The sequence below is a fragment of the Bipolaris maydis genome, assembly GCF_028858645.1.
Source record: "Bipolaris maydis strain C4 unplaced genomic scaffold PSV08scaffold_5, whole genome shotgun sequence".
In the NCBI taxonomy this organism is placed as follows: domain Eukaryota; kingdom Fungi; phylum Ascomycota; class Dothideomycetes; order Pleosporales; family Pleosporaceae; genus Bipolaris; species Bipolaris maydis.
In genome coordinates this window covers 1,348,935-1,360,999 of record NW_027093861.1, presented here as the reverse complement: position 1 = coordinate 1,360,999, position 12,065 = coordinate 1,348,935, and the positions used below count along the sequence as shown (strand labels likewise).

Below are 12,065 nucleotides of genomic sequence, written 5' to 3'. Positions count from 1 at the left end.
AAACCTTCCTTTTTGCGTGACAAGTAGAACGTGTCTTGGTTGCGGTTGCTGGCATGGTGAGGTATTGCTAGGGACCGAGGTGTAATATGGGTTAAGATTATCGGGATAGTAATAAGGCTGGTGGTATTGCCAAGGTTGAGCTTGCTGGGGTGTTTGTTGATTCAAATGGTTCAAGGTAGTTTATTCATGTTGATAGTGCAACTCGCTTCCCATAAAAAAAGAACTTGGCAATCTTGCCTTGAACTAATCTGTTAATCCGATGGTATAGAATGCACTTTAGTAAAGCAGCATAATGATTATGCATCCCGCTGCTCATATTAAGAACAAGAGCCAAGATCCAAATTTAGTCTTGCGTTTCGGCGGCATTCCTAGTGATGCAAATGGCACAGACCTTAATAGTATAGAGGTACAGTGTATTATCGCGCCTAGACGTTATGCCATAAAGAGCTTGCATATATGCCTCTCTAATAACAATAACACGTAGTAACGTGATTCAAGGTGAAGTAGTATGACTACTTATATCAATTACATAGCGACCTTAGCGTTTGCACACCATGCAAACAAGCTAAGCACAGATTTGTCAAGAAAGCTCGTCAATCGCAGTAAACAACAGTGAACAGGATGCTAGATGAAAAAAAAAAGAGTAGCCCCCTCAAGCAACCCTAGACCGGCACAAGGTATCCATACACTCATTATGGAGTGTTGGCACCAATGTGACTCCCCGGATCCGCGCCGGCCCGAGTCAGCCCGGACCACATACTCAAACAAGCATGCACCCTTACGTTTCAAGCCTGGAAAATCTCCGTTGGAAGAAGTGCCGATTTAAGCCTCATTTTGTTCTTTTCACGGCTGCCCGCGAACGTCCTACCCGGGCGCAAATAAACGCGTGGGCCTAAACGCGCTGGTAGAAACAAATGTAAGCCTTTTAGGAAGAGGAACACACCGGCCGGTGAAGATAGTAGTAGAAGCAGCACAAGGCGGGGCTGTTAGCGCCTTTGTAGCATAGTGAAAAAGATCTTCATGGAGTGGCGAAGAATACATACTACTACTGTAGATTAAATGCTGGGCCGGGTGCTGGTACCACGGGTTCCAAATCATCCGAGCGGATGAAAGTGCTGTACACGGTAAAGCTAGTGTCGGATCGTTCTTTGGGGGGAGGGGTTACCGAAATGCTACTCTAGGACGGCAAATGCAGCCACATGGGTTTTCTAGTGCGGGAGAGCAAAAATGTTCTCTCGCCGCTGCGCGCCCAGTTTTCAACAGGCCAAAAAAGGCCAAGGCATGATTGATGAGGTAGCTTTCTTGTGTTCTCCACTAATAGTAGTCGGATGATATCAAATTGTTTGCTAAAAAAAGAAAGCAAGCACATCACACAAATTGTTTGAAACTTGTGTCACCGTGAACGAGGGGTTGATAATTGTTTGCTTCATTATTTTTTCTCTCTTCATATCACATTGCTAATTCATGACAGTACTATTTACATCACCCCCACTGTTCTTGTCCCCCCGTTTACATGGGTATATGCCGAGATCGTCGTTTTAAAAAACCGCTAACCAAACTGGACTATTATGAGGTGTTAGCATTGAGTGGCTCGGTGGAAGATAACAAGGGTTATGAACTTACAAATGCAGATCATGTAGCGCTTAGGCAGTGGTGCATGTGCAGCCCTTCCTCAGAGCAGGGTCGGTGCTAGGCCATCCCACGCAAAGGCGACGCCCACAGTTCAATCCGTTCACACCACAGTTATCTCGTGCGCAGGGACCGTTGAAACCTTGTGGGAGAGGGTCTGGCATGGCGAGAGCGACACTGGCAAAGAGGGTGGCGATTATGATCGAGAAACGCATGTTGATGGGTTGAGGAGTAGGATTGGTAGTTGGGTAGTTGGGTAATGATTTTTAGAGTTGAGTGTTTGTATTCAGAGCTGAGAAGAGAGGTTGTTGTGCTGGTGTTGTGCTGGTGTAAATCAGGCCGGCCTGGCTAACCTTTATATCTTTACATCAGTCTAAGATGTGACGTATCAACGGGACCCGAAACGTGACTGCTAGACCGCTGGTCAGAGGCTACAGGGACCGAATGGCCGTCCCACAACCATGCCCCAGCATGCGATCCAAGACCCTACAAGACCAGGATGGTACTCCCAGGCCAACCCGAAACGACACAGCCAGTGCCACTACGCAGTGTTCAAATATGAAGATCAATTTGCTGCCCATGCAAATCATGGAGCAATGCACACAATGCAACCCAAAGTGGACGGATTGATGAGTTCCGCCGTCAGTTGCGTTTGGGCGGCAGAGACTTGGCTCCTTGGCCTTGAGTCTAAGCTGGTAGGCGGTAAGCGGACAAGAGTGTAGATCGTGGTCGATCACCAGCCTGAGTTTTTGCCCAGGAGCTTTGCTGCGGACAACACCTTACGTGTTAGTTTAACCGAGATTGTGGTGGTGTCGATTCGTCCTCTTGCTTGTGTTAGTGGAGTTGAGGCTAAGTTGAGATTGCCGAGACTTTTGTGCAGATCACAAGGGGTGGGAAGGCCAGGGTAGGGCTGTATATGGTAGCCAATATGCATACACTTTAGCATACATAGATAGGTGGGCGTCACGAGCGTGGGGAAAACAATGTCGCATGCCCAGCACTAGACGGCCTAAAGCACACAACCCTGGGCACTGCGGCCAGTCAACCTGACGTACTCGAGTGTCTTGTCCGGGGCTTTGATGTCGCAAACAAGGCGGACTGTCCACATCCAGACGATATGAGACGAAGGCGATGCACCTTAGCTAGATTCCTTACTGCCGGCTAGGATGATGCGCCGGCGGCATGCGGATGGCAATAATAACCCGGATATATGCCAAGGAAAAAGCAGCCACAGAGTAAACGGAACAAGAAACAGCTGCAGAGGGCTATGTCAGTGGCGTGCACCGGGTACGGAAGACGCAGGGCTCCATGTCGAACACGGCGCGTTTCAAGGCGAGAGAGTGGAGAAGAGGGTAGAGGGCGGGAGTGGGTTGGAAGGGAGGGAAGCTAGACGCGTGCCTTAACTCCGAGGCTGTTATCTCCACGCCTGCCTAGCCCAGTCCAGTCCAGCAGCCATAGGCGGGTACCCCGTGTTTCCCCGCCATCACCAGTGACCACTGCCTTGATTCCCCCCACCATGAGAGACGATACGAGCAGTAACAAGAACAACAACAATAACGATCACAACAATCAAAATGAGGGGCGCCACCACCTGCGCCCCGAGGACAACCCGTTCGTCGCCTTCCGCCGGTTCGCAGACTCCCAGGTCTCCTCCCTCCTGAACACCGTCTTCACCCTCCCCGCCACCCTCGCCAGCTACAACAACGCGCACCAGGCACGTGAGTTGTGTCTCTTTGGCAAGGCCAGTCAGCATCAATGCGACAGGCTTCATGACATCGAGGTGGAGATTGCCGAGCTGCGGAACGAGGGGAGGGAACTGTTCAGAGTGGGCGATGTGCAAGCTGTCCTTCGTAACAGTGAGGAGCTCATGAGGCTGGACCGCAGGGCTGATGACATACGCCGCGACATCTTGCGTGTCTCTGATCGAGAGAATCAAACACAGCCCCCTCGTCAGAATGAGACCGACCTCGTCGAGAGAGTCGCCAACAAAAAAGGCCAGGAGTGGGGATGGTCGTGGGACTGGGGGTTTCCTCGGCCATTCGATCATGAGAGTCAAAATAGCCGGGACACATCAGAGGATCAAGACACCAACAGCTCTGTAGCTTTGGACAGGCTGCTGCGGATGCAAGCGGAAATGATGCGACTGGCCCAAGACTTCGAAGACAAGGCTTGGGAAGACTCGGCCGTCCATCTAGTAAGATTCGACAATTACACCCAGACCCAGTCTGACGGTAAACAACCTCGTCTATGGTCATGGTCAAAGTCATGGCAATGGCCTCCAACGCCAAAGACATCATCGTCTGACATGGATGCATACTCGCCTTGTGCGCTAGAGCAAAATCCTACCTTGAACAGAGCAGGTATACCGTGGCGCGCTGCCTATGAAGATCTTCTGCGGGCCGAAGAGCTCTCTATGTCGCAGCAACAGTCAGCGCAGACTATGGAACAAGACAACGAGACTACGCATCCAAGCAGCATGTATACCGACGCTTGGTCGTCTCGGCCCAAGATCCCTATCACTCACCGACAATTGGAAGAGATGGTGGAGCGGAGCGAGGAGCCTATTTGTCCACGGCTTGCTGCGCAAGCTGAACCGGGCTACGGATACAGCCACGATCATGACGACTATACCAAGGAAATGCAAGACCCCGCGACGGAAATGGACGCCTATGAGCGTCTTGATGCTGCGTCTGCACATACAGTCGTCCCGCCTCTGGCTGGGCAAAACGAGCAGAACGAGGCCAAGTCTTCTATCTTATCGACACTCACAACTACCGAGCGCACTGTTGCGCCCAACGGCACCATAACCACCAAAGTCTTGCTCAAAAAACGCTTTGCGGACGGCCGCGAGGAAAGCACAGAAACTGTACATACTGAGCGCGGCCAAGAAACTAACAACCCCTCACGAGATCCTTGGAAGGCACTACGAAGCGCTCAGTCGGATTCGTTGGAAACAGGGGATAGCCATGGCAAGAAGAAAAGTGGTTGGTTTTGGTCCAGCTAACTGTCCTGCTGTCAGTAAATCCACGTTAAACTATGCAACAGGTTGTGTGAGATTTCAAACATCTTAGTGGGTTTGCAATCGCTGTTCGCTTCTATCTATCTGGCATATTCCGGTTCAGTTTTCTGTAAATAGCAATTCGCACATACCCCTCTCAATTCAATGCAAATTCTTTGTCTTCTTTCAAATCCAGAAGATTAATATCATTTTCGTCTTGGTGTTTTCACTGTCCTGTTTCACGTCTGCATGTCAGTGTTGCATCACGACTTGGCAAACGCCAATCTCAAAAACATTCTCGAATGATCATCAATACGTGTACAGCCCCCGTCACATGTGCTCGAGAGCCGCATACACCCCCCCCCCACGCAGTGTCACAACCTCCATTCAGACGTGACAGTTTTCGAGGCATTCCCCGCAACGCGGACCCATCGTCCCAACACTCCGCCTACAGACACTCGCCCATGGCAAAGCTCCGTGTTCACACTGCCTGATTCCACCATTCCACTTCGCATAGCCCCATTAACCACGCATATACTCTCCCCACTATACATCCCATGTACGAGCTGCGCCCTTGCCCTCTCGCACTGTACTAGTACCTGCCTGCATAATGAGAGCAAGCACTGCCACACGCCAAAATATAGTAAACCCCTACACAACCAAGCGCAGGAACACTTGAGCACCGCCCCCCTAAAGCGCAACGCATACCCCTTTCCTACGTCCGTAAATAGCAGATATGGTGTTCTCGTCCACCTATAGACAAGTGTGACATGGGGGTAGAAGAAAGATGGGTCTTGGCGTTTCCGCTCCGCCGCTGGGCGGGAATCAGCTGAAACGCGGCGCGTGGAAGGACTAGTCTAAACGGGTAGTGTGTCGGAAGGGGCAAAGGTATGTGGAATAACGGCGCGCATAAGGTTTTTTCTTTCGCCGCATGTTTTTTTGTAATGATCTTGTTTCTCAGGCTAAGGAAGATTGGGGAATTGTGAAACGGTGTTTGCAACGTACTGGGTGGGTTTTGCCTGAGTTGTGCTGGGATCACAAGTGTTGTGGATGTGGTGATTGTTGGATCTATTGGTGGGGAGTTGTTGCTGGGTTTGATAGGTGTGCGTGTCGTGTCAGTAAAAGCGGCGGAGAAGGCCGCTTCATGCCTTGTGTACGTAGGCGCTGGGTTGTTGATGCAATGAGGCTCTTCGAAACAGTGTGGGTGGAGAATCGGAGTATACTATGTTTGTATGCCTGGGTAGGGATTGGATTTCATGGGTCGACTGAAGCCCTGGGATATTTGTAATAGAGCTAATCGCAGCGGCGGAGGGACTGGGTACGAAGCACTGATTGCGAGACGCCTGTGGAAGACCGGCTAATCTGCTGGTGATTTGACTGAACTGAAAACATTGGATTGCATGTAAGAACATTATCTTTTAGGTTTGCGCTACCTGGTCGATAAGGGAAAAGCACAGGAGATGACAAGAGTCGAGAAAAGTTCAAGAAATTCTTGACTTAGGACCGATTCATGAATGCAGCGTTGTCAAGTTAGCCGTCTGTTTTTTGTGCGGAAATACCAGGCAAGATCTTTCTCCATAATCAGTAAAATGATTATCGACGATGAACCTTCAAAAGCGTACCTTGTGAGTATCCCCACTTCTGCAAGAGACGCTCGATTCCTTTTCTCGTCGATTTCCTTGCATCTTCTCGATCAATTCCTTGATCAAGCAAGGTGTCGTATTCTGTATGCCTATGACGAACATGCGCAATGACGGCAAGCAACACCTTCCGCGACAATGGTATTGAGTTAGTCCTGCCCACTCTGCCAGAATACTTCTTGAACCCATGTCTAAGCACAGTTTCTTGTTCATCTTGGGGCATGTGCGGGAACTGCTTTTCCATTTCAGCACTTGCTCTGGCAGTGTCAGTAGCATCGCGCCTGTTAGTTGCAGCACGACGCGTCGAAAGCGTTTGTTTCGCCTGCTTGTGTACTGTGTCTAAGATTGCCAAGGGGGCACGTAGCCCAATCTGTTTCTTCTTTTCGAATACAATATATAGAGGACGAGCTGCTTCATGGGTGAGCTTGCGGCAATGCAGCGTTTTGTACCGATTTCCCTTTGGGAGGAAACCGTACGCTTTTGGCATTGGTGTACCCGCGGATACTGAGATCTCAGAAGGCATTTCGACTAGTGAACTGTCCGCTCGTCTGAAATGTATCCTTGAGCCTTGGTGTATGAAATGGATTCCTGTGACCAGCTCGGTAAACACGGAATGCAGGCTGAGTGCTTTTGATATTTGAATCGGTAGACAATGAATCAAATTACATTATCCCTCCCCTTTTTTTTTGTTGATGTGCACAATGACCTGCACGGCACGAGCGTGTGTACAAAGGGGGTTGTTGATGCGCGGCCGCGTTGAATGAGTCGCGCGTGCAAGTTGGCAGCCCAGACGCTAGACCCAAAGCGTCCACACATGATTCTGTGCTAACCTCTCTCAGAATACTTCGACTGCTTTTTGGTCCGCGCCTCAATGTTATTTCGACTCTGTGAACTGGTTGCTGTTTTTGCAGGAAGGTTTTCCGTCGACTTGTATCGCCAGATATGATGGCTATATTGGCTGGGCCTGCCCTCCCATTGCTACGGATGACGCGGCAGCCCCAGATCTAACTTTGGCATCAAGGGGCGACGGGGCCCACCTGCGCGCACCAATCCGGCCACAGTTACAGCTTATAGCTCAACCAGACTCCAGCCACGGTCAGCTTAATGGCAACATCGTGGCATACTTATAAAATCTTCAGCCACACCTACAGACCCTGTCGATGCCCTTTCCCCACGCGTGACCTGATCTTTCCGCCGTCTCTAGCTTCTCTGGCCATGCAGATCAAGCCTCTGAGTCGATCCGATACAGGTTTTGGCGATGATACCGACCTAGCCAACATCACATACAACGACAAGTACGTCATCGCGTATGACTTCAGCAACGTTGGTATGTCCATGGGCCACTCCACTCATGGCTCTTACTCACAAGCACCAGACGATGATGTTGCCATCAAAGAGTGCCAACAGCTGCTGCACGATCTCGAGTCTGCTGGACTGAACACCGAAGTGCGTGCTGGCTACGATGAATCCTTGTTAGTCTTTGTCCAGGTACCAAGGGATTTGCTTGGCAACACTGTTTACAAGTCAAGGTATGCTGCCAATGCTCGTAGCTCTTCTCAAGCCTTTGTTGCCTAACATACCCCCCCAAGAGTCAAGGATTGGCTTTATGGCATCACCAAACACCATCCCGGTGGCACCGCCAAGTCGATCGTTTCAGGAGCTTTTGAAGCTGAAGATGTCCTCTCTGTATATCACCTAGTCAACTGGCGTAAAGAGGTTGGGGGTGCAGGCATCACTCCGGGTTTCCCGCCGTGGGAAAACGTCTCCTCAATCTTCCCGTTACACAACCCTCGTGCAAATCGGGCGCTTCTGGCTCATCTCAGCACACGGGTCTTCTTGGATTTGTCGGACCTCGACCAAATCCGTAATCTCTGGGGCTCCAAAGTTGCTTTTTACTTTGCTTTTATCCAAACATACTTCCGTTCGCTTGCCTTCCCATGCGCTGCTGGACTCCTCGCATGGGCATTCCTTCCAAAGTATTCGCTAATTTTCGCCTTGTCGATTGGTGTTTGGTGCACAGTATTCTTGGAATACTGGAAGATTAAGCAAGCAGATCTTGCTATCCGCTGGAATGTGCGCGGCGTGGGTAGTTTGAAGTTGGATCGTCCACAGTTTCGTTACGAGAAAGAGATCATTGATTCAGCTGGACGAGTGCAACGCATTTTTCCTCGATGGAAGCGAATCCTCCGACAACTGCTTGTTATTCCTTTTGTTATTATCAGCACCCTGATTCTTGGCGCTCTCATCACTTGCGTCTTCTTTATCGAAACATTCATTGGCGAGGCATATGAAGGACCGCATAAGTTTTATCTGGTAAGTCTAGTCTTTGGTTGTTGCATCACAACAGGTGGTCTAAGAAAAAACTAGGAGTACCTTCCAACTATTCTTCTCGCAGTTTTTCTGCCCTATGTCACCAGCTTTCTGGAAGACATTGCTACCGTTCTGACAGATTATGAGAACCATCGCACTGGGGATAATCATGAAATGTCTCTCACTCAAAAGATTTTTGTGCTCAACTCCATTACCAACTACTTGCCCATACTCCTCACCGCATTCGTATATGTGCCCTTTGGTAACAAAGTCTTGCCGCTATTACAGAGCATGTTGGATGCGGCGCTGGGCTCCCAGAACCAAGGGAAGACCGAATTCCATGCCGATCCTGACAGACTACGCAACGAGGTAATTGCGTTGACCGTAACTGGTCAAGTCTCCGGTGCGGTTGAAGAGTTAGCATTGCCTTGGCTAAAGGAGCAGGTCAAGCAATGGTGGCGCGATCGACAAGCTTCTCGAGCCCAGAATCAAGGAAACGTGGGCGCAATAACGATACCGGAAGACCCCATTGAATCTAGCTTTCTTCGCCGCACAAGAAGGCAAGCGCTTCGCCCCTCGTATAACGTCCAGGAAGACATTGCGGAGATGGTGATCCAATTCGGCTATCTCGCATTGTTCAGTCCCGTATGGCCGCTAGTACCCATTGGGTTCTTTATCAACAACTGGTTCGAGCTTCGGTCCGATTTTCTAAAAATTTGCGTCGAGCACCAAAGACCCCCTCCGATTCGTAGCGATGGTATCGGGCCTTGGGTCGCCAGTCTAGAATCCCTAACATGGCTGGGGAGTGTCAGTAGTGCCGCTATTGTTCATCTCTTCGGTACCGAGCAACTTCTTGGCCGGTATTTTGATTTGAGCACGTGGGCCAGTCTTCCACTCACGATTCTCATATCCGAACACATCTTCATAGCTTTCCGAGCGGCGGTCCGATTCGCACTTTCACGAATCGGATCAGAGCAGATACGCAAAGAAAGAGCCGAGCAGTACGCCGAGAGAAAGCGACATCTCGATGAGCTCGAAGCAAAGGCAACCAAGGTATCCCATTTGGATGTAGCCGAGCGCGAAAGAAGGAAGAGTGTGAGGATCAACGCAGCAGATATCTTTTGGACTAAGCAGGTCGATGTAGGAGCTAGTGCTGAAGTCGGTGTCAGTATCATCAAAGCGAAGAAGATTGCAAAGCACGAAAGTAAAGTCACAGGTAGGAGCACCAAAATAGAGTAGAGAGATCAAGTAGCATACAATTATAAAAGATCAACTTCTTCATTCCTTTCAATCAAATATTTACAGCATCTCCACCAGTCAAAGTATTTACAATAATATGCGAAAAAGAAGGATAGGTAAGGAACCAAGAGACGACATGGTCTTTTCCGTTCCCAGGATGTTCAACATCGCAAGTAGTTTACTTGAGAGCGTTGAGGACGGTGGTGTAAGCCTGCTTGGGGTTGTAGTTGCTGTCGAAGAGAAGAGGGTTGCCCTGGGGCCTCCAGGAGTCAGTGTCCCTGACACCCCAGACGGTGATACCAACGCAGTTCTTCTGGTTAAGGCAGGCCTTGGTGACGTTGGTCCAGTCAGCCTGCTGGGCGTTCTGGATGTCGACCTCGGTCATGGCGCACTCGGAAGCAGCGCTGCAGAGAAGCTGCATGGCGTCAATGGTAGCGGCACCCTGGCCGGAGGTAAGGTGAGTCTGCGAACCGATACCATCGATGGGGATACCAGCGGCGATCCACTTCTTGACGTTCTTGGCCATGGCCTGGGTCTTTGCGTAGCCGGCGGTGTCAAGGCTATATTGCAGTCAGTATATAGAAAAGCTTGGTAATCATAGATTGGTGCTTACTTGTAGTCGTTGATGTAACGCTTAGCAGCTGGGTCGGCCTTCTTGGCAGCCTCGAAAGCGATGCGGACGAAGTCCTCACCGAGGACGTTGTAGAAGACGCTGGCACGGAAGCTGCCGTTCTCCTCGAACATCTCGTTGATGACGTCCCAGGCGTAGATCTGGCCCTTGAAGTGTCCCATGACGGTGGAGATGTGGTTCTGCATAACAGTGGTCAAGGTGGCCTTGTCCCTGATAGAAGAGACCCAAGCAGGAAGCTGGGAGTGCCAGATGGTGGTGTGTCCACGGATGAGCTTGCCATTGTCCTTGGCGAACTTAGCAGTCTGGTCGGCGGTACCGAAGGTGAATGTGCCACGGGAGGGCTCGGTAGCATCCCACTTCATGGAGTTCTCGGGGGTGATTTGACCAAAGTCGGCCTTGATGATGGCAGCGTTCTTGCCCTGGTTGAATCGGCCTGGGTCAGTGGCGGTACCGAAGTACTTCTTGCCCTTGGCCTTCATTGCGGCATCGAGGCTCTGCGCAGCCTGGCGCTCCTCAAGGAAAGCCTCTGGCTCAGCAAAGGGAGAGGCAGCGACCAAAGCGCTGGCGGAAAGGAGGGTGATGAGAGAAAACTTCATGGTTGCTAAATGATTGGTTGGATTCTTGGTGGAACAGAGAAGCTGAAATGAATGAATGTGATGGATACGAAGATATACTGATGGGCCCAGCTCTACTTATACCAATCCATTGTCCCCAGAGTGTCCTAGACTATTCAGCGCACGAATTTCCTCCAAACAATGTAATTCGCCTCAAACAACGGCAGGCGTCGTCTAGAAGCCGTATACCCACCACATTGTGGAGAACCCCCGAAAATAGGGCGTTAACGCAATCAAACATCACCTGCAATCGTGCCTACAATGCGTCGTTCATGTCGGCCATGCCCTGAATGATTCCTAGTCTTACCGCATAGAGTAAAAAAGTGGAAACAAGGCGTTTCGGGTTAATTTATTCCAAGCTTCAGTGGTCGGTTCTTGTGCTGCTTGAGGTGCTTGGCGTTTTCTGCACGGGGAAAATGCGGCTAAATGCGAGTAGGGGATTCATGGCGAAACAACAACAGCGGGCCCATGCTTGTTCCACCTAATTCTCGAAACGCGACATCATTGTGCTGAATAAATTTCCGATATTAATATGTCAACAGGGGCTGTGTTCAGTGCGTACAACGTAAGTAGATATTCAAAACTATAGCTCTGTAGACCGCTTTACTCTGCGCGCGAGTAATTGCTGGAGCACAACAATGACTGGATCCACGAAGCTTTGATAGTAATGCACCGCAAGACGGGAAATGTCCGGCATCAGTGCTGGTTCTACGGATCCATTTCTGTTCTTCGTTGGTTCTTTTTGGCTACGTGGTGGCATGCAGGGATGGACGATTCGTGGAGAATATTCCGTAGCGATGGACCTTATTCGCCGATCGACTTGGCACAAGACCATTTGGTAGGGGTAGTAAAGCCGTTGAGATTTACGAGGATGGTTTCTCCGGAACAGAAGGAATTGTGGAGTGCATCTGTCTGGGGAAGCTGCATATGCTGCCAAGGTACCTGCGGTTATTGTCTTCCACAAGCTTTCCAAGACCCCACTTGGCGAGCTGAATATCCAGGCT

At 50.3% G+C, this 12,065-nt stretch overlaps 4 protein-coding genes across 4 annotated transcripts; 2 read left to right on the top strand and 2 right to left on the bottom strand.

The window, feature by feature from the left end:
* The first annotated feature begins 3,108 nt into the window (after positions 1-3,108).
* On the top strand, positions 3,109-4,813 carry PSV08DRAFT_288384 (uncharacterized protein). Its single transcript, XM_014226618.2, has one exon. It carries the CDS (start codon positions 3,146-3,148, stop codon positions 4,631-4,633), a length of 1,488 nt encoding a protein of 495 aa, XP_014082093.1. The 5' UTR covers positions 3,109-3,145; the 3' UTR covers positions 4,634-4,813.
* A 1,407-nt stretch (positions 4,814-6,220) lies between these two features.
* Positions 6,221-6,790, bottom strand: PSV08DRAFT_177902 (uncharacterized protein; the record flags this gene model as incomplete). The annotated part of the gene is made up of 1 exon (XM_014226619.1): positions 6,221-6,790. The coding sequence occupies one exon, from the start codon at positions 6,788-6,790 to the stop codon at positions 6,221-6,223; it is 570 nt and encodes a 189-aa protein (XP_014082094.1).
* Positions 6,791-7,482: 692 nt separating this feature from the next.
* On the top strand, positions 7,483-9,865 carry PSV08DRAFT_220937 (calcium-activated chloride channel-domain-containing protein; the record flags this gene model as incomplete). Its single annotated transcript, XM_014226620.1, has 4 exons — positions 7,483-7,594; positions 7,637-7,796; positions 7,857-8,580; positions 8,635-9,865. 4 exons carry the CDS (start codon positions 7,483-7,485, stop codon positions 9,814-9,816), a joined length of 2,178 nt encoding a protein of 725 aa, XP_014082095.1. The 3' UTR covers positions 9,817-9,865.
* Positions 9,841-11,105, bottom strand: PSV08DRAFT_288362 (glycoside hydrolase). The gene is made up of 2 exons (XM_014226621.2): positions 10,430-11,105; positions 9,841-10,376 (listed from the first exon to the last, which is right to left on the bottom strand). Exons 1-2 carry the CDS (start codon positions 11,041-11,043, stop codon positions 9,995-9,997), a joined length of 996 nt encoding a protein of 331 aa, XP_014082096.1. The 5' UTR covers positions 11,044-11,105; the 3' UTR covers positions 9,841-9,994.
* Between the last annotated feature and the right edge of the window lie 960 nt (positions 11,106-12,065).

What these genes read in the sequence shown, in the direction of transcription:
- PSV08DRAFT_288384 (XM_014226618.2), top strand. Translation starts at nt 3,146, where the DNA reads ATGAGAGACGATACGAGCAGTAACAAGAACAACAACAATAACGATCAC.
- PSV08DRAFT_288362 (XM_014226621.2), bottom strand. Translation starts at nt 11,043, where the DNA reads ATGAAGTTTTCTCTCATCACCCTCCTTTCCGCCAGCGCTTTGGTCGCT. An exon ending in CGTTACATCAACGACTACAA is followed by an intron (nt 10,377 to 10,429) that starts GTAAGCACCAAT and finishes ACTGCAATATAG; the next exon opens with CCTTGACACCGCCGGCTACG.